This window comes from Agelaius tricolor, unplaced genomic scaffold (genome assembly GCF_023055355.1).
Source record: "Agelaius tricolor isolate 1412-34295 unplaced genomic scaffold, bAgeTri1.0.p SCAF_35, whole genome shotgun sequence".
Lineage (NCBI taxonomy): Eukaryota > Metazoa > Chordata > Aves > Passeriformes > Icteridae > Agelaius > Agelaius tricolor.
Window position 1 is genome coordinate 3,058,681 of NW_027269295.1, and position 20,127 is coordinate 3,078,807.

Here is a 20,127-nt window from a genome sequence, read left to right on the forward strand (position 1 = left end):
TGAAGGACAGGAGCTGAATGTGCTGCATGAGGAGGGGACAGGAGCACGTGAGCCACTGCCTGGGACATGCACCTTGCTGCCTGTCCCAAAACAAGTCCAACTTCCCAGTGCAAACCAGTTCTTGTTCAGCACTTACCTCACCATTCCATCCCTGCTGGGCTGGGCCAGCACAAGGACCTGGAGCTGTCCTCTCCTGGAGAAGGATGTGGTGGGGAGGTGCTGCAGCTGCTCCCCAAGGCTGTTGTAAATCCTCTCCCTGTGCCAGTGGAGCTGCTCCTGATCCCAGCACCAGGAAACTCCTGAACTCTCCCACCCAGCCCTGGCCCTGCTCCCACAGCTCTGCTGGACCTCAGCTGAGCCCCTGTCCCTGTTATCCCAGAGCTGACAGACTACAAACACATTTCTGGGCAAGATTTAAACTCTTCAGATTTTCAAATGTGTCAGATTTTCCCTAAACCTCTGCTCCAACGTGGCAGCAGGAATGAAAATTACACCTGTGCAGGCAGCCAGCAGTGCTGCAGTAACCCTGGAGTGCCCTAATACACCTCAGCTGTCTTGTGCTACCTGCAAATGGATGGGATTAGGTAGAGCTGTTTCACAGGGATCAGATCCAGCTCAGGATTGAGTCTCCCCAGCTGCTGCTGCTGCCTCCAGGTTGCTCTGGCAGGGCTGCACTCACTGCAGCTCTCCTGTGGATGGATGTACCCAGGGTCTGCACAGCTCCACAGTAAATGAACAGAGCTCAGTCAGGCACTGCTGGGAACAGGAGGGAGGGCTGTGGGCCTGGAGCTGGCAGGGATGCACTGGTGGTACCACATGGCCACAGGAGAGCAGAGAGCTCCCACAGGCAGAGCAAACCATGAGCACAAAGCATTGGCAGCAGCATCTGCTCCTGAAGCACAGGGATTAGCAGCTCCTTTGTATGGAGAAGTAACTCAACGCCTTCTCTCCCCATTTTGCCATCTCCACAGTACCTGTGTCACAGTTCAGAATCCTGACAGGAAAAGTAATGAGTCAGTGCACTAAATTCTGCAGTAATTCCAGGTATCTGCCAGCAGGAACTGTGGAATACGAGGATTGCTTTCAGAACCTTTAGGCAGTCACAATAAAGGTGAAAATACAAGATTAATCAGTGCAGTTGGAGATGTGAGACATGACCAGTCCTCACAGACACAGCAGCCACAAAATGCCACCAGGCTGGGGCTGGGTCACACTGCCCTGGGGCAGAGTCACAATTACACCACTTCACTGCCTCCATGGTGAGCTGTTTTCTTCTTCTTCTTCCCCAAGGACTGTGTGTATTCAGGCCATTCAGACCCTGCTTTCTGTTCAAGGAACAGGCTCTGCCCATCCAGCTCCAAACACCAAACCCAGCAGTTCCACATCCATCCAAGGCTTGGGGAGTTGAGTTTCTCCCCAACTCTTGAAAGCATTGCCATGAAAACCTGACCCAGCTTCCAGCAAAGTCTTCCTGGTCCTTGAAAGCATTTCCCAACTTCTGAGAAACAGAGACTGCAACCAGTGCAGGAAAAGGGGATCAGACACCAAACCCACATTCACGACAGAGATTCCAGAAAGTGACATCTAAAATTTCCTTACAGAAATAATGCTCCATGTAAGGCAGCCACGTTGCTGTGCCCTCCTGTGCCCCAAGCAATGGCAGGGTCCAGCCCCAGGCCCCTCCCTGCCCATGGCTTGGCTGGAAGGGGCACCTTGGCCTGGAGGGGCTGGCACAGAAGCTGCATTAACCCCAAATATACACTGGTATTCCAAACACACTTGTTGAGTAATTTCAACTTAATTTGCTGAATAAAATTTAATTTTATTTAAAAAAATCTTATACACTATTATTCACCTAGCCCTAGTTGTGAACAGATTCTCACTTCTGAAAATAAACCACATTCTAGTCAATTCATTCAACACCAAATTAAATTACTAGTACTGGATTTTTTTTCTTAAAAAAAGTATGTTAAAACTTTACTTTTTTTTATTTTTAAAACCTCTAAAGAAAACGTTGCAATTGTACAGAAATGCTTCTTTTCAGGTTATGCTTTTTTTTTTAAATGCCTGTTATAAATCCAGCTTGTGTAGAGTTTTTTTTTCATAGTTTTTTAATGTATTATCTGCAGAGACATTGTAACAGTTCCATTGTGTGGATGAACACAAAACTTGTACACATTTCTCATATTTGGTCTTTAGGTAAATAGTTTCCAAAAGCTGCCTAAAATAACCACTCCAAACTGTTCAGTCCATCATGAAAATACAGTTTTTCCTTTCGTAGCAGGAAAGGAAATATAAATAATGCATCTTTATTACAGAACAGGACAAAAACCAGATTCCGATGGAGCCGGCTCGGGCTCCCACTCACCTGGCTGCAGGAGGAGCTAAGACGTTGTGTGAGTTGAAGACTGAACAGCAGCCTTGTTTCAATTGAATTTTGAAATGTAAAGTGGAATCTATTACCACATTAAAGTGAGAAATTACCGATACATTTTAAAATGTTCAACTGCAGAACACACACTTAAAAAAAAAAAAAAAAAAAATTATTACCATAATCTGGTAGCCACTGTTAGAAAACCACAACAGCTACTGGTCATGGAGACCCCGAGGTCAGTGTCTGACATCAAAGTGTTACAGAGAAACGGGGCAGATTAATTTCTACTGAAGGGTGCTTAAGCTTAAAAATATCGAATATACCTCTGACAAGATAATTTTACTCTTTTTAAAAGGACTCGTGATAAAGAATTTTATCTTTCTAAATGAAGAACAGTCTGTTATCTTAAACATACACAATATTAAGCGAGACTCTTGTTTTACTTTAGACTGGAAAAATATGCCAGGGACAGTCAAAGTCAACACAAAGTAACAAACAGCAAAAGGTAGCAGAGAGAGAAACAGGTAAGTGCAGCTCTGGTCAAATCCATAGCAGTTCTTTACGTCAGTTAACGGCTCATTTACATCAGAGTTTCTAATCAGTTACATGCAAGCCCAAAGAAGCGTTTGATCACTACACATGGTAATAAAATTTGATTAAATTTATCAGGCAACTGCTAAAATATGAAAATTTGCAGATGTAATAAAGTAGCTTTATCTGAACTTGAACAGGACAGACAAAAGTAAATCATTCCGTTGGTTAAAAAAACCCTACATTCAGTTTTTTACCAAACAAAATTTCACATGAAAAGTAGTTGTGTGATTCCAAAGTTTCCGGAGTAGAAATGGAGTGATTTGAAATGTCAAAGACCCCATCGTTTTGCAAAGAAATGAAAATACACCTCAAAAATTTCTAATTCCACATGTGAACAACAAAATACTGCATATCTATCAACAACTGCATGGGTGGGTGGTTCGGAAAGGCTTTAGCTGCCACGGTGTCGGAATGGCTCCTGCCTCTGTTCCCTTTAGGAGTTTACAATCGTTTGAAACCAGTCACACTAAGCGCTATCATGCTGCCGTTACACTGAGATCCTCAGGCCTGGGAAAATCTGACAGATCCTGTTCAAGCTGCAGCCCTCCCAGCACACACGGTCCGTGGGGCAGGAGGGGCGGGGGCACAGCCTCTACAACAACATGGTTCTGCAGTTTGACTCCAAATTACCAAGTTTTAAGGCCACCTGTGTTGGGTTTTGTTTCAGTGCTGAAAGTTGAAGTCTGATTCACAGGGCCCCTTTCCCCACTGCGTGAGAACATGTTCCAACATTTTAGGTGTTAGATTTAAGTGTCTCCTTTTGGCACCACGGAGTTTGTTTTTGTTGGTTTTTTTGTGGTTTTTTTTTTTTTCTTTTTCTTTGTGGTTTTTTTTTGGGGTTTTTTATTGTTGTTTTTTTTTTTTTAAAAAAAAAGGAAAACTCCCCTAAAGTTTCTAGTTCTGGCTGCCTTTGTCACTCACTGCCACGGCTGGGGTGTCCACGTTCACAGCTATGACTATGCTCTCTCCATCCTCTGTTTTGATCCGTTTCAGTTCCTGCTGTTCTGCCTGGTCTCCGTTCTGGCGCTTGGTGGGGAGCGAGGCCGATGCGGACGCGTGGGTCGCCAACATGTGCAAAGGACTTGCAGCAGCTGCAAAAACCAGAATACACAAACTTCAGCACCCTGATCCTTGTCAAATCACACACACAAGATTCAGCTATCAAATTTTATTGTACAGTAAGAAACTGAGTTTCTTATACCCCAGAGCTGACTCACTGGGATCAAGCAATGCTGCCAGGCTGCTCTGCTGAGAGCAGGATCTGAAAGCACCTGGAAACTTTAGAAAGAAACTTTACTACACATGGAAAATGGAACAGCATTTGTTCTGCATTTCTTTCTTCTCAGATGGCACAAACTTTCCTTCACCACAGACAAACACACAAATGTGTGTGTGAACACAGTTGTGTGTGCCACACAGACAAACACAAATCTGTGTTTCTATAGGCCCTCACTTCTATTAAGTTCTCACTTGAGATGCTTTGCCTGAGAATTTTCTTGCTGCTTTAGGAGTGACTGTAACAAGAGACCAGGACCTGGAGCACACCTCACTGCACACCCATCACACACAGACAACAGTGGAAGCATCACAACTCTGCTCCTGTGTGCAGCCACATTCCCTGCACACCCTGCAGCCCTCAGCCCTCAGTCAGGGAATGTGTGGGAATCAGCTGAGTTTTCAGAATCCAGGAGAAAGAGAAAAAGAATTATTCCTTACTTTTAAAAATAGCTTTTCAGTGTATTTCACATGGCTCTCAGCTCTATTCACACATCCCTTCTGACACAGAAAGTGCACCTCAAGTCTGACTGTGGTGCTTTTGCTGCTCTTAAGCTGGAAGTGAAGTGGCAGCAGCCAGAACACTGACCTATAAATGTCAGTGATAGCAAAGGGGGAAAAAGGAAATGAAGGAGATCATTCACTCCATTAGAAAGACTTGTGAGCAGAAATGCAGGTAATGAATTGATGCAAGACTGCCCTAAAAGTATTTCTGTAAACACGTGACAAAAGCCTCTCCTTCAGTATCAGATAATGCATAAAGCAGAACTGTCAGAACAAGCTGGGAGGACCTGCCCATGCTGGGAGCAAGAGGGAATGTGTGCAGTGATGACAAAGCACTGCTGCCCACTCAGCCTGCCAAGGCCCAGAGGGGAATGAATGATGGATTCAGACACCAACCACCTCAAAACCTTACAGAATTTTGGTCTTTTCAGTACAGGTTCAATAAAATCATAATAAAAAGTAACAGTTCAAAGAGCCAACCCACAAGCAAGTTCTGGTTTTCCTGTTGGTGGCTTCCAACAAACCACCTGGGAGGAGGCACCATTTTAACAGCTCTGATTTACAGGAGCTTCTTTTAAAACTTGTTTCTATCCTGGTTTAACAAGGAGAGAGGACGGGGTGTCACCACTGATACATCCCTATAACAACCACAGAGAGAATAAAGAGATGATCAGGCAAAGAGGAATGAGGAGAGGAGAGGAGAGGAGAGGAGAGGAGAGGAGAGGAGAGGAGAGGAGAGGAGAGGAGAGGAGAGGAGAGGAGAGGAGAGGAGAGGAGAGGAGAGGAGAGGAGAGGAGAGGAGAGGAGAGGAGAGGAGAGGAGAGGAGAGGAGAGGAGAGGAGAGGAGAGGAGAGGAGAGGAACGAGGAGAGGAGAGGAGAGGAGAGGAGAGGAACGAGGAGAGGAACGAGGAGAAGAACGAGGAGAAGAACGAGGAGAAGAACGAGGAGAAGAACGAGGAGAAGAACGAGGAGAAGAACGAGGAGAAGAACGAGGAGAAGAACGAGGAGAGGAGAGGGAGGAGGAGAAAGGGAGGAGAGGGAGGAGGAGAAAGGGAGGAGAGGGAGAGGGAGGAGGAGAGGGAGAGGGAGAGGAGGAGAAAGGGAGGAGAAGGGGAGGAGAGGGAGGAGGAGAAGGGGAGGGGAAGGGGAGGAGAGAGGGAGGAGAGAGGGAGGAGAGGAGGAGAGGAGGAGGGCACGTACCGGCGCTGCCCTGGCCCGGCACGGCGGCACTCAGGGGCACGATGTGCGTTCCGTTCTGTGTGACTGCTTTGATGGGCAGCTGGTGCTGGCCCAGCGGCGCCTGCTGCACTATGGTTACTGTCTGTAAGGGGGCGGGCTGCGAGGTCTGGATGATGCGACCAGCAGCTCCTATTGCAGCATGGCTAATAGCAGGGAGAGGCTCCACTTTCACTGCAAACAGGAGAGGAAATTTGGTTAAAATTAACAAAGTGCTCAGGAACCACTTGGTTTCACTCAATCGGCCCTCGGTGGGAGTGTGTTGTTTTATTACTCGCTCCAACATTTCTGAGAAATTACAATTTGAAATCTTCAGTTTTAGCCAAACACTTCAAGCATTGCCCTGCAAATACTGATGCCCCAGCCCTGCCCCTCCCTGAATGAGGCCTGGAGCAAGCCAGGACAGTGGAAGGCATCTCTGCCCACACGAGATGGGCTTCAAGGTTCTTCCAAACCAAACTCTTCCATGGTTCTACCATTCTAAATTTCAAATACTGATCCCTCTGCATAAAGAGGTGCCAAAACAACCCCCCAGGTTCTCACCTTTGACTTCCTTGTGGTCTCCATTCTCTTGAGGTTCCACCTTGGGCTGGGTGACCATAGCAGCTTGTGTGACAACGGCCTGTCCTGCGACAGTGTAAGTGTTTGCTGGTGCCAGCCCAGTCACGTTGGTGACTGACACAGCTGGGATCTGGTGCACAACATGAACTGTCTGAACTACAGGCTGCTGGGAGGTTGAAGTTGTCACAGGAGTTGCAACAGTGTAGGTGACGGGTTTGATAGCTTGTGGTAGCTGCCGTTGTACAGTAATTAAAACTGGCTGGCTAGAGAGAGGTGATCCTACCAAGAAAGAGGTCAAAATCAGATTGCAAATTTTCATTATTTCTTCTAAGCCAGTTCTTCTTTTAAACTTCACATTAAAACATTAAAACCTCAGAGACTTAACAAGCTCCTTCACTAATGAGCTAAAAGGTGACAGTGGACAATGAAGGTTAGGACAAGTGGTTATTCCCAGCTCCAGACTCAAGGGCTGTACTGGCTCAGCAAAACCCACACACCATGTGGGCACCCCAGCTCTGCCCCCTAACAAAGCTGTGCTAGGCCCTTATGAAAGTAAATCCTTTCCACAGATGGGAATGTGTGTGCTGCAGGTGCTGTGTGCAGCATGGCTGCACTGGGAGTGCTGAGGAATGCACAGGAACATCTCTGCCCTCTGGAGTGCCACATCTCCACCAAGAAACTGGATGGCAAATGTCTATCAAAGAAGGTAATTAAACAAACACATCCTTATCCCATCATGCCTTATGCTCTTTTTGTTTTAAATAGGAAATTTCTTACCTCTCTTTATCCTTTCAATTCTTTTATTCCCCCCTTCCACTGTGGAAGGATGGCATGACCACAGAGGTGTGGAAGGCCTTTCCTTATTTCTCTAACACACACAACCTTACCTTTTGGGGTTTTTTCAAGAGAACTGTTACAAGACAGCACAGTCCTCCACAGGACAGAGGCACAGCCTCTCCTCAGCAACAGAGACCCAAAGCTCTGGAGCAGCCCCAGGTAACAACAGCCCCGTGTGTTCAAACAGACCCTCCCTGGCTGTTCCTGAGTTTCTCACAGACCTGCTCTGAAGAGCATACTCATTTTTATATATTAAAAAAAATTATATATAAATTTAATATATTTCTATATAGAAAATTTTATATTTTATATATATATTTCATATATATTTCTATATATAAATATAAATAAATAAATAAGTAAATATATTCTATTATATGTTTCTAGACTCATTTTTGGGGTACATACTCAGCCTTGGCAGTGTGTGGGTGCCACCCTCTGCCCCCAGCCCCGGTGCTCACCTGGGGCGCTCTGTGCAAATCGCGCCTCCTGGATGACGGCGAGTTTTGGCTGGATGGCGCTGGGCTCGGGCTCCATGGGGACAGGAGATCCTTCCCTGGACAGGCTCTCGGGGGTCTGCACGCCACTGGAGTGTGCAGACAACACTCCAGAGTGATTAGGAGAAGCTGGGGCACTTCTGTAGTCAGAAATGAAAGCAGCAGCTGATGTGTTTTAACTTCTGAACTGTGAAGCCCACGAGCTTCCTCTAAGGAGAGGGTGACACACTGCCCTGTGCAGCAGGGGAGGGCACAGCTACAACCCAGAGCTCAGCATCTTTTAAAAGCTTCTGTTAAACAGGGACAGAATTTAAAAGCAAACTCCAGGTACAGTTAAAGGAGAAGAAGTGGCTGGATGCCTTCTTAGGGAAACTCTAAATCTGTGAAACATGAACATTTCTTCTGGTGGAGAAGAATAATGAGCAAATCTGAGGCTACAGGGCAAGTGGAAAAAGATCTGCACCAGCAGAAAGGCCATAACTTTACAGAGGGAATAATTTAAACCCAGGTATTTCCCCAGCACAAATTCTGCTCCAACATTAGCAAACTGAATACACAATTGTCATCTCTAAGGTCAATAAAATGGTAGTCGGTATCTGAGAATTTTCTTTGTAAGAAGTTTTAAAATCCAGTACATGGCAGTTAGAAATTAAAATTATAATTCTGCAAAACCCATCAAAAGTACAGCAAGGCTTGCATACATGAACAATCTGATAGTTAGTTATGCAAACCAAGCTCTTTAACACTAAAACCAAGCAAGAAACACCAGCCTGGTGTATGGGGCAGCCTCCTAATGAAACACACAGAATTCAAACACTGAGTCTGGATGAAATTAAATTACTAAACTTGTGACTGTATCCAAAGCTATCAAGTCTGTAGCAGCCTGAAGATTAAACAACAGCCATAGTCTTTTTGTTCATCTGGTTTTCCTTACCTAGAAGAGAGTGGTCCCAGAGGGGTTCTAAAGCAAGGTACTCCCCTAGGCCGCCTTTTCCTAAAAGCCTGCTCTATTAATTTGCTTTCAGAGGCAGGGTCTATCCTCCAGAATGAGCCTTTGCCTGGTTCTTCCTGGGAACGTGGTACTTTGATGAAATAACGATTCAGAGAGAGATTGTGACGTATTGAATTCTATGGAACATAAAAAAATATGTAGAATTCATATAACTTTTCCAAGTCAGAATGTGGCCTACTGCAGCAGTTTGTACTACAGGAGACTGGGGGTTCAGCTCTTTAATTCCTTAATTTAACAGAACTCAGAGCACTACCAAGCAGTGCCATAAACCTGAAAGGACTCTTGCATTTGTAAAATCTTTCCCAACAATTAAAAACCCAGTATTCGAATTGGAAATAACAGGAATCCCATTTATTTCATTCTCTCATGAGAAACACGGTGATTGAAACCAATGTTCAGAGCACTACAAATACTTGTTCAGAATGCAGTGTTAAAAACAAAAATAAAAATGATCAGTGCTTGTCCTCCACCCTTCCCCAGGTGTCCCAGCTCCTTCCAGGAGGGCCAGCAGAACACAGCATAAACTGATTCTGATCCTATGTGGTAATTCTGTTACTGTTCCACAGTTCAGAAAGAAAAGCTAAATTACACAAGCTCCAGAGGCAGCTGGATTGTTGTGAATTCACCCCCAGTCCAGTTTGTCTCAATAACAGAGCCAGGAATTTACTGTGTCAATTAAAACACCAAGTGGCAGCAGGTCCTGAACCAGCTCTTCCAGATTTCTGTCACCAGAGTCCCTTTCACATTCCCACATCCTCAATTTGCTGCAACATCCCCCCACTCCTCCACCAGAGCAATGCACAGAACTGCTGACACCCTCAAGCTGCCCTACCTGTGCTTGGCTTTGCACACAGAATTTTTTTTTTTTTTTTTCACATAGATAAATCCCAAAATCTCTCTCAGTTTTATCACTGAACAGGAAGAGACTGATCCTAAGGATTCACCCTGCAACACTTGTGGGGGAACAGAGGTAAATGGGAAAAAAACTTTATGTTAACATAAGCTCTCAAAAATTTACAAAGCCAGTGTAAAACTTGCTCAAATATCTGAGTTCATGACCCTGATGGTAAGTTTGGAAAACTTAAAGCAGTGATGATAACCACATATGATTTCTTGAATGCAAACTGATGAAACCAGAGATGGTTTTTTCCCTGCCAAAAATGGAAACATAACTAGAAAGATGCCAAGAACATATTTATAAAATGTATTTATTTCTCCATATGCTAGAATAAAGGAGTGGATCCAAAAATACCTGCTAAAATAAGTTCAGAAAGAGGAGCCTTCAAATGCCCATTAAAATGAGAGCATTGAATGCTAAAGGATATAAATACCTGTTTGTTAGGGTGTGGGACTGGGACACTGTAGGTGTGTTTTACTCTATCTTTTGAATGATATGTGCACATATAGCCTCAAATCTGATTTGAAACATCTTTCCTAAGTCACCTGAGCTGCAATCCAACTCCTAATGTGCAGAACCTGGCAGAGCACTGACTGAACAGCATCTGATTTTCAGCTTTTCCAATTTTCTAAGCAGAGCTGCTGATTCATGACTCCAGCACACCCTGTCTGCTGTGCCTGTCACCTTGGCTTTAGGAAGCATCACAGCCCCAAACCCACCCCCTGCTCTATGGCAGAGCTCTTCAGCTCTGCCTGTGTGTGTGTGTTGGGTTCATGATGCTCACAAAGCAGCATCATCTACACAGACACTCAAGGTACTGCGAAATAGGAAGCAAAACACAAATGAACATTTTATAAACAGAGTCTTGTTGCTAAAACAACCTGCTTGCAGCCAGGATACTGCACTGTTATGTGGCAAAGGGAAACAAAAGAGACTTCCCAGCCACAACAGGCAAGTCCTTGTCCAAGCAAGCCCTCAGCAAACAGCCAGGAACAGCTACATTCCCTCTAACCTTGGGAGAGCGACCCAGCCTTCATTTCATTTAGGCTCTATGACAATTAATATGTGATTCATATTTAAAAATCACTTCCTCTACAGGGAAGGCCTGCATTCTTCAGTCTTCCACGTGTGCAGCTCACATTAACACTTCCTCACTTTTCCTCTCTCCCAATCTCCCTAAATTTTACCTCCCTGACAATAACTGCAGAGGGAGCAGAGAGCCCAGGGTGGACCATGGGCTCCAGGAGCTCCAAGCTCCCTGGCCTCTGAGACACCCAAAACAGCACCAAAGGCACTGAGCCTTCACATGTGCCTGGGAAGGCTCTGCCAGACTGATTTGTACTCAGTTAGTCATCCTGGCAAAAGCTGAGGCTGGTCTTGTGAAAATGAAAAAAAAGCAGAAATTAATTCTGCAGAGTTGAAAGGTTTGGTACAGGAATGGGCAAGTTCACAAATCAAACAGTACATGAACCAGGGTGAGATAATGAGATAAAACACTTGTTCCTTCACCTGCTGCATGGGCAAGATCACTGTTTTCAAACAGAACTAAACTTGGAGTATTTCATATCTCAATTTTATCTCAAGATAGCAACACGGATGTTGACACAACTGTAGGTTACAGAACATGACACCCTTCCTAGACAGCATACAGCATTCAAATCCAGTGCCAAATGCACTTTGCTTTCCCCAAAGTCTGTCTGCAACCCTGCTAGAGGTTTAGAGAACACCATTCCATCAATAAAGCAGTATTTAAAATACACACTAATGTAAATTGCCCACTTTGTTGGAAAACTTACAATCAGAGGAAAGAAAGACAACACACTCATTTGACAAATTCTATATCTGAAGGGTTTTGAGGCTTACCAACTGCCTGCTCATGACCATTTACAGCTGCCAGTATTGCTCACATGGAAAAAAAAAAAAAAGAAAATATTCCAGAAATCAGAATTACCTGCCAGCCCTTGTCTGCTGTCCTGTAGTAGGGATAATTTTTAGTTATGTGCGTGTAAATTCCATTTAGTGTAAGCTGCTTATCCGGGGCCATTGTAATTGCTTGGACTATTAACTGTGCATAGGAGTAGGGTGGCTTAGAGTCATCCTGCACAAAAACAAGAAAAGTCTGCATCAACAAACTGAATAAATACACATTGCTCACTAGATCAGAAGTCATAAAACATCATTAACTTGAATTAGGGGAATTTTGGACAACGAAAATCTTGAGGCAGAAAAGAAACTAAGAAAGCTTTGTTGTTCTGATTAGCAATTTTAGGGTAACAAATTTTGCAGGTATGTATAACAGCAAAGAATTTTCAATAGCCTCCAAACAGATCTATAACTGAGACTGCACACAGAGTCTCCCCCAAAGGGGACAGGGGTTAATTAATCAATCAATCAATCAATCTCACATCTGATCACAAACCCCTACACATTGTTTTTAAAGCCTGGCATGTTCAATTACCCCTCAGTGCATAGACCTTAACAAACAAAACATCCCAAGCCTTCCACTGAGCTCAGGTGTAATTTCTGGGATCAGTTTCAAGCTGTGTTTACCTTTGGGCTGTCTCCCCCTGAAGCTTCCTTGTCGTTTTCTGACTGGGAATTGTCAGCCATCAAATGTAGGTCAGATGCTATTCCACGGCTCATTTTGTACCCTGAAGAGCCTGCGCCGCGGGGGCTCGATGGGCAGGAATTTGCAGCACTGTAGAGCATAAAAAGAAGATCCTACTATTTTGTTATACAGTATATCACCACATTATGTCTCATCAAAAAGCTCTTACTGCAGCAAAGCCACTACCAGAGCTGGGAGGCTGCAGCTAAAGGGCTGTCAAGGCTTCCATTGCAAAGCACCTTCCATGCCTTGCTAAGCCAGCCATGGAATCAGAATCACTGCAGGAAAAACCCTCACTCAGGCTTTCCTCCTCAGGAGTCAGCTGATTGATCTGTGCTGTATTTGTGTAAGATTTGCCACCTTAAGTCCACCTTAACTGCATCAGCAACCACAGATTTTCAGGCACTCATTGGAAACAACACTGGAAACTACTGCAGCAGTTTGTAGTATAGGAGACTGGGGGTTCAGCTCTTTAACTCCTTAATTTACAAGGACTGAGGGTTCAGCTCTTTAACTCCTTAATTTACAAGAACTGAGGGTTCAGCTCTTTAACTCCTTAATTTACAAGGACTGGGGGTTCAGCTCTTTAACTCCTTAATTTACAAGGACTGAGGGTTCAGCTCTTTAACTCCTTAATTTACAAGGACTGGGGGTTCAGCTCTTTAATTCCTTAATTTACAAGGACTGGGGGTTCAGCTCTTTAACTCCTTAATTTACAAGGACTGAGGGTTCAGCTCTTTAACTCCTTAATTTACAAGAACTGAGGGTTCAGCTCTTTAACTCCTTAATTTACAAGGACTGGGGGTTCAGCTCTTTAATTCCTTAATTTACAAACAAGACACACATCTTGCATGGAATTTCTGCCATATGCTTGTGTTCAGTCTGCCCCCCAAAAAATCATCTCTCCTGTGTAGTGTTTTTGTACATTTGAGAAAATAAAGTAAGCAGTGAGGTAAAAAGAGGTTTGATTCTCATTTAAATTTAAATATATTTACACATAGGTATGTATATAAAAATCATAAATTTATCTATAAATGGGATGCACCAGCACTGACTCAGTGATTTAATGCAGTATTGGGCCAACAGAGCAGACACACTGTTAGAAAGCAAGAGATGGTGCCAAACACTAAAGAGAATCTCCTAACAATTCACATTTAGCCATCCATCACAGAAAAGCAGGTAAAACTGGATATAATTCCACTGGAACATCTTTCTACCAGTGGTCCCCTGCCTTGCAGAGTCCACAGGAACTGCAGCTGCACAATGCCAATTTTCTTCTAAGATTTCCTTTTAGCCAAGAGGAAAGAGAAAGTCAGCAGGTGAGGTCCATCCCCTTCCCCAAAATAATTCTGGCAGCTCTCTTGCAAGGACACAACTCTCTGCAATTCATACTGCAGCTGATTTCAAGGCAGCCCTCAGAAATTCCAAAAAAGAAGAAATCTCAATAGCTGCACCTGGCTGTGTCCCCAGAAGCAGCCTTATCTCCAAAGATAATCTTTAATCTTTGAATCTGTGGTTCAAAACATCAACAACAAATAAATCTAGACAATGTAATTTAGATCTACACACTAAAGCTTGAACAATTTTCATCTGTCAAGGTTTGTTTGTCTGCCTGGCCCCTCCAGTGTTTTGCTGCCTCCTTTTTTATGTACAGAAGGAGGCAAACACTGCAGATTGGGCAATATGCACTTCCACTGAAAGCATCAAAGCTTCACTTCCCAAGAAATCCACCCATGATTTGTTACTAGAGATATACTTACTATAAGGGAGAGATGGCAATTTCTAAGTGTTGTACAGAAGAATCCCTGGTTAGAGCCCAAATGTGGAGCTAATTTATTTTTTTAGATATAGGTCACTCCTGCTCTGTGTTTGCATGTATCAGCTGACAACATCCCTCTGCTCTGCTCACTTCAGCATATATTGACAAAGAGACACATATGGTATAATCAAAGCAAGTTTACAAGTCTTCTACAAAACAGGATGATTTGCAGAGAAACTGTCAGGCTTTGCTCTCAAAATAGACTCCAAACTGTCATCTTTTTTTTTGTTTTGTTTTTTTTGTGTAATAAACTACTCAACAGGTGTATGAAAGCCCTAAAGAGAATTACAAAATTCATAGTGAGGCAAAGCCAGTGGTGATAGATGGGATAATATCTGAAATATTTGTGAGCTGCTCTGTCAGTGGCAAGATGTGTTTTCCCTGGATTCTTGTAAGAAAGCAAACCTGCTCCACCGACAAGTCTAGGTATCTTTTCTGTCTGCTTCCATCATTTCAGCAGGTGTCATTCAACACTCCCAGACAGAGCAAGAGCTTGGCAAACATGCAAGCAGTCAATTATGCTGCCATTCAAATCTCATTAACAAGCTGTACCTTTTGAAAAGCAAGCATGGACACAGGAAGTGAGAGAGGACAAAAAAGCTTTCAAAAGCATGAACATGACTGAAACTTTCAGGGCCTTGACATGGAAGTTTTGCTCCTGATCTTTCCAAGGCTTGGAATAATTCCATCTGAAGTAATTTGTGAGGATGGGTTGCATGTGTTTAATTGAGTTTGGTCCCAAGTAACAGGTGGGACAAGGGCTGCAATTACCAAAGAGGCAGCAGGGCAAGGAAAAACCAAACAAAATAAACTGCTCCCTTCCAACTTAACAAAACCAAATCTTCTGGAGTAAGAGATCAGCCCATTTTCCACAGCAATAATAACCCAAACCATTTTTCCTGAAGATGAACTTGAGGACAGTGGCAAATCAGGACATTTTAAAATGGTGTCATTTAAAATTGTCTCATTGGAAGCGTTGCAATACGCATGCAAGAGCAAAAAGCAATTTAAATTGTTGAAATGCAAGAAAAATGCCAGGTTCTTGAGCAGAATGTCACACATTGAACATGTTAATGTCCATGCAACTGTGTCAGCAGAAAGGGGCAGCTTTCTGGAGGCAGGGAAGGCTGAGCTTCAGCCAAATTTTGACCTCAAAAGCAAAATCCTGAGTGAGAAAGTTGTGCTGAGGCTGACTGTAGGTGGCCCTGATCCCACCTGCAGGGTTTAAATACCTGATGGTTCCTGTGGGAGAAGGGAGGGGGCTGATCAGGTGAGCCATGTTGTCTGGAATGTTTATTGTCAAGGGAGAGATCTGGGGTTGCACAGGCTTCACTGGGGACTCTGGGGCCTCCTGCTTTTCTCTCTTCTCATTGGACAGAGCTGTGAATGTTATCTTGATGTTTGTGCTGGGAAACCTGAAAGTACAGCTGAAAAAGAAAAATAAACAGACAAATACATGAGCCACTTCTTTACAGAATGTAAGACTTTCTGAATAACTTGCATGTTATCACCATAGCTCACTTACAATTTATATATATATATATATTTATAATTACCCACAACCACCTTCATTTTACAGATCATGCAGGGAGATCAATGTGACCAGAAAAAGATCCCCAGGTAAGCACCTGACATTTGTTAAGGAATACAAGGAAATGCAATTCTTTCTAACAGGGGCAGTTTGTGCATTGTCTCTACATTTCTTGAGGTTCATCCTGATCTTGCAGCAGCCCCAAAGCAGAGCTATTTTAAAAACAAAACCTCATTATTTTATGATGCCAAGGAATGGCTTCAGCAAATGAACAATTGGTCCATGATAGGAGAATTAATCAGAAGCATGAATGTTGGCCTATTTGAGGTCTAACCAGTTTCATAGACTGGTGTTAGAGATTTGGGTTCTTTTCTCTTAAAATACCTATTAAATTAAACATATATCAATTCCAATTCTGCTCATTTACAGAGTATACTGCTGCTTTAGTACTACATTCTAACACCTTTGTTCAGAGCTGTACTTAAGACCCAATTTCAGTAAAGTGCCTATTTTCATGTATAACCAAGGATTACCTGCCTAAATTTAATAACAAACAATAAATTAACAATGTGCAACTGTTTACAAATTTGAAAAATAAAATGCAATGAATGTACCTTAGGATAATCCCTTTTTTACATCCCTGTGCACAGCATTTAGAACTGAACCAAATTAAACAGGACATGCTTGTTTCTAACTTCTCAGTAAATAAATTTGCTTAATCTTGAGCAAATAAGAAACTTAATTTTATCTCAACAAAAGCATCTATAAAAATACAGTTTAAATAACTTTACTACCTCCTCATCCTTAAGTTGTTAGACTACACTGAACACTAAACCCACGATGACATTTACACACCTCCCACATGATGAAAAGGACTTTCCAACAAGACTATACCCAGAAAGAAACCTCACAAAATGTTGAGCTTTGGGTTTGTTTTGCTTTTAAGTGCTTCTAGGCAGATCTAGTTTTATACAAAAAGGAAACAAGCACATGCTGGAACAAGGGCTAAGAAATGAGCTATGAATGCAAAATACAGACTGTAAATAAAAGTAATCATTTCTCTGGAAAAATATATTAAACATAAAAGTGATGTAAGAATTGGCAGGAACACTCAGCTGCAGAGTAGCCTCAGAGATGAACTCTCCTGTGTTTTGGCTTTCATATCTCAAAATGAATCGAAGGATGTTTATAGAACAAAGGCAGCATTTGATTTTCACTATGTCCCTTGCCACATGCACCACAGTGCTTCTTTTTCCCTACAATCCACATTCAAGGATCAGGAAAAAGAGAAAGAATTGACAGTGACCTTCCTTTTCTCTGTGTCTTACTTCTGAGTGCGGACCGTGTCCGCATTTAACAGACGACCTATTTCTGAAACATGCTCCATGTACTAAATTAGGAACAGAATCTATGCCAAAAAACTGCACAAGCATTTCAGCAAGGAACTTACATGGACCAATTTCTGACTTGGGCTTTTTTAATATATTCAGTAACAACTCATTTCTTTGCTTTTTCCAGTAGAAAGTATTTTGTGCTTGTATCATTTTAGTGACAATAAGGGAAAGGGGTCTTGGTTGTTTTGGTAATAAAAATATTTTCCAAGCATTTCTTTTAAGCAGCAATAAAAACAACACTCGAGTGTATGCAAAGACAGCCAAAGATTAAGGAAAAATCCCTGTGAGAAAGTGAATAACAACATCTGCTTGACACAGATTTAGTCACCTTCCCTATGCATTTCATGAGGCTACTCCATACCTGCAAATTTACCTTAAATGCCTGTAAGACCAAATTTATTCCAACACAAGGGAAGAACTGGACATGGCTTTAGGTGGTAATTCCCTGCTCAGAGTCCTTATTGCCTGGGAAGAAACCAGCCCAGTGCACAGCACTGAGGAACTGGGGTCCTCCTGTGCCCCACCAGGTGAGGATGGGGAAGAGATTCAACGAAACATATATAAATATATGTAGAAATACATAAACATATATAAATCTCCAGAGCTTCAGCAACGTGGAAAGGCAGAAAAGGAACACTCAGCAGCTCCTTTGATATTCCATGTAGGCACCCACATATTAAAAGATCTCCCTTTACCCCACTGCAGCCCTGGAGGCATCATCTCCCTCTGGCAAACAAAACAACAGCACAGACAGGGGGCTCTCAAATGCTCCTCAAGGTTGGGAAAAAAACCACAAAAACATCCCCAAACACAGGAATTTTGACCAACCAGGGGACTCCAGAGGTTCTACACGTGCCCAAGAAAGTGGGAACTGACAGACATGAAAACCCAAAGGCACCCCCAGTGCAGTTTACATTTCCCATGCCTGAAAAGCCAGTGTAAATATAGAAATACAATGTACTTACAAATCCCGGTCTGGTTAGAGCAATAAACACCTGAATATTATCAAAAGACCACATCTGTCAATTGATTCATATTTGCAAACAGTTTTTTTAATGGAGGGATATTTTTATAGCTGGAATTCAGCCAAAAAGCAGAATAAAGAGTGTACACTAACCAAGAGAATTCCTGAATAAATTGCAGTTATGCAAATGTATTATATTTACATCCAAAATCAAAGTACAGAACATGTTCTAATTTGATCAGAATCAAGTTGGTTTTGGCATATTCTTTAGTTATACAATGAACTAAACAAAAACCACAGAAACACCCACAAGGAGAGACCTCATCAAACATTTAGTCCTCAACAAGCTGAACTGGGTTTTACCCACTGTTCAAGAGCTTACAATGGTTTCACAATACACTACCACAGCATGCTTTGCTGGAGGAGAAACTCATCCAGACAACCCACTTACAAAAAAATCCCAAAGAAATCAAGCAGTTTTGTAAGATGTTTTGTATATTTATTGATGACAAGTCCAGGTGAGCACCACAATGGAGCCACTGCATGACCCAGGGAACCACAGGAGGTGTCACAGCTAAAATGAAACTCATTACCTCAATTATTCTTCTTTAAATTAAAAAAAAAAGCTCATTGTGGGTTGACTACTGGAAAACAGCCACCTAGCATCACAGCATTCCAAACTATTCCATAGATAACTTATCAAATCTGCAGTTCCCAGCAAACACAGGGATGCTGATCCAGGCAGGACCTCTACAGAGTTTAGGAACTTTGCAGGGTGCCAGAGAAGTGTCTCAGGGTAAAAATGTGCAAAGTCTGGTTTTGGCACATCTGCATTTCCAATATTCTCTCACCTCCCCTCAGCAGTTCTGTCCATACTGCAGGGAAAGGCTGATGATAGTTCTGCCTGTGTGAAAATACCACCTGACTGGGAAGGAGGAATTTCATCCTGTCTTCATCAGGGAAACCAAAACACAGCAGAAGAATTCCATTTTTCCCTGTACATAAACCCTGCTGTGACACCAAGTGCTTCAGCATCCTTTGAATTATTGCAGTTTAATTGCCTTCTAAGAACCAGGAGCAAAATCAGACAGAAGCTGCCATGGCACTTTGATCAGCAGGTTCTTTTATCAGATTTTACATTCAAATAGATGATAAGGGTTGAGCAGGGCTAACCCCTGAAGTCAGGGTGGTTCCAAGTGCACAGCTCAATTCCTTCACACTGACTGTGATACTGAACCCCTGTTAACTTAAAGATCCCCTGAGATTTAAAGAGATCTGAAAGAATAACAAGATGCCTGGTTTTGAACTCTTGTTGATTTACTGAGAGCCAAGGACAGCTTCAACTTTTCACATTAAAAAGCCAAGACTCAAAAAAGAACCCAGTCAGCATCTGGGAGATTGCTTGTGTCGATTTTTGACTTCAAATACTTTCAAGGTGAACACAGGCACTGTTAACTCCTCACCAAGGGAAGCAGAGGTCATTATCAACATCTGCACCACCAAACACAGCTTTTCCAGTTTGCTCTGACACTACAGAAGCCTGACATACTATTGCTATTTCCATATTATGGAAATAGTACTATTGCAATATATACAGGAAATAGTATATATTGCAATATATACAAATAATACTACTGCTATTTTGATCAGTGAACTAACAAAAAACCATGGAAATCACCATACTTCTAGCTATGGTCTCCTTTCCATGGAAGGGAGATTTGAAACTAATCCATTTTCTAATTCCTCTTCCTTACCTGCTTGTGATCTACTTCCCAAACTTCCCCCTTATTCCAGTAAAAATGATTCTCACAGCCAATTCATGTATTTATACTTCTGGCAGAAGATGTGCACACTGACACTTAATCACCTCCAGTGCACACTCCCAGGCACACTTTTGAAATAATTCTTTTTCAAAAGTCAAGCAAAACTTGAGTTTTTACATTTTTCAGACACAACTAGAGAGAAACTGAGTTTGGAAGGGACCTCTGTAAGTGTCCAGCCCAAAGCAGGGTAACTTCCAAG

The 20,127-nt window shown here is 42.7% G+C and overlaps 1 protein-coding gene across 1 annotated transcript in view; it reads right to left on the bottom strand.

Annotated features, from left to right (window-relative positions):
* Positions 1–1,801: 1,801 nt before the first annotated feature.
* Positions 1,802–20,127, bottom strand: part of FOXK2 (forkhead box K2) — a 45,597-nt gene continuing 27,271 nt past the window's right edge. The window contains exons 2-9 of the mRNA XM_071452811.1: positions 15,449–15,643; positions 12,340–12,487; positions 11,741–11,887; positions 8,814–9,007; positions 7,844–8,019; positions 6,528–6,824; positions 5,949–6,158; positions 1,802–4,059 (exon numbers count right to left, since the gene is read on the bottom strand). Coding sequence (XP_071308912.1) covers positions 3,863–4,059; positions 5,949–6,158; positions 6,528–6,824; positions 7,844–8,019; positions 8,814–9,007; positions 11,741–11,887; positions 12,340–12,487; positions 15,449–15,643 — 1,564 coding nt within the window. The 3' untranslated portion in view covers positions 1,802–3,862. The remainder of the gene's footprint in view (positions 4,060–5,948; positions 6,159–6,527; positions 6,825–7,843; positions 8,020–8,813; positions 9,008–11,740; positions 11,888–12,339; positions 12,488–15,448; positions 15,644–20,127) is intronic.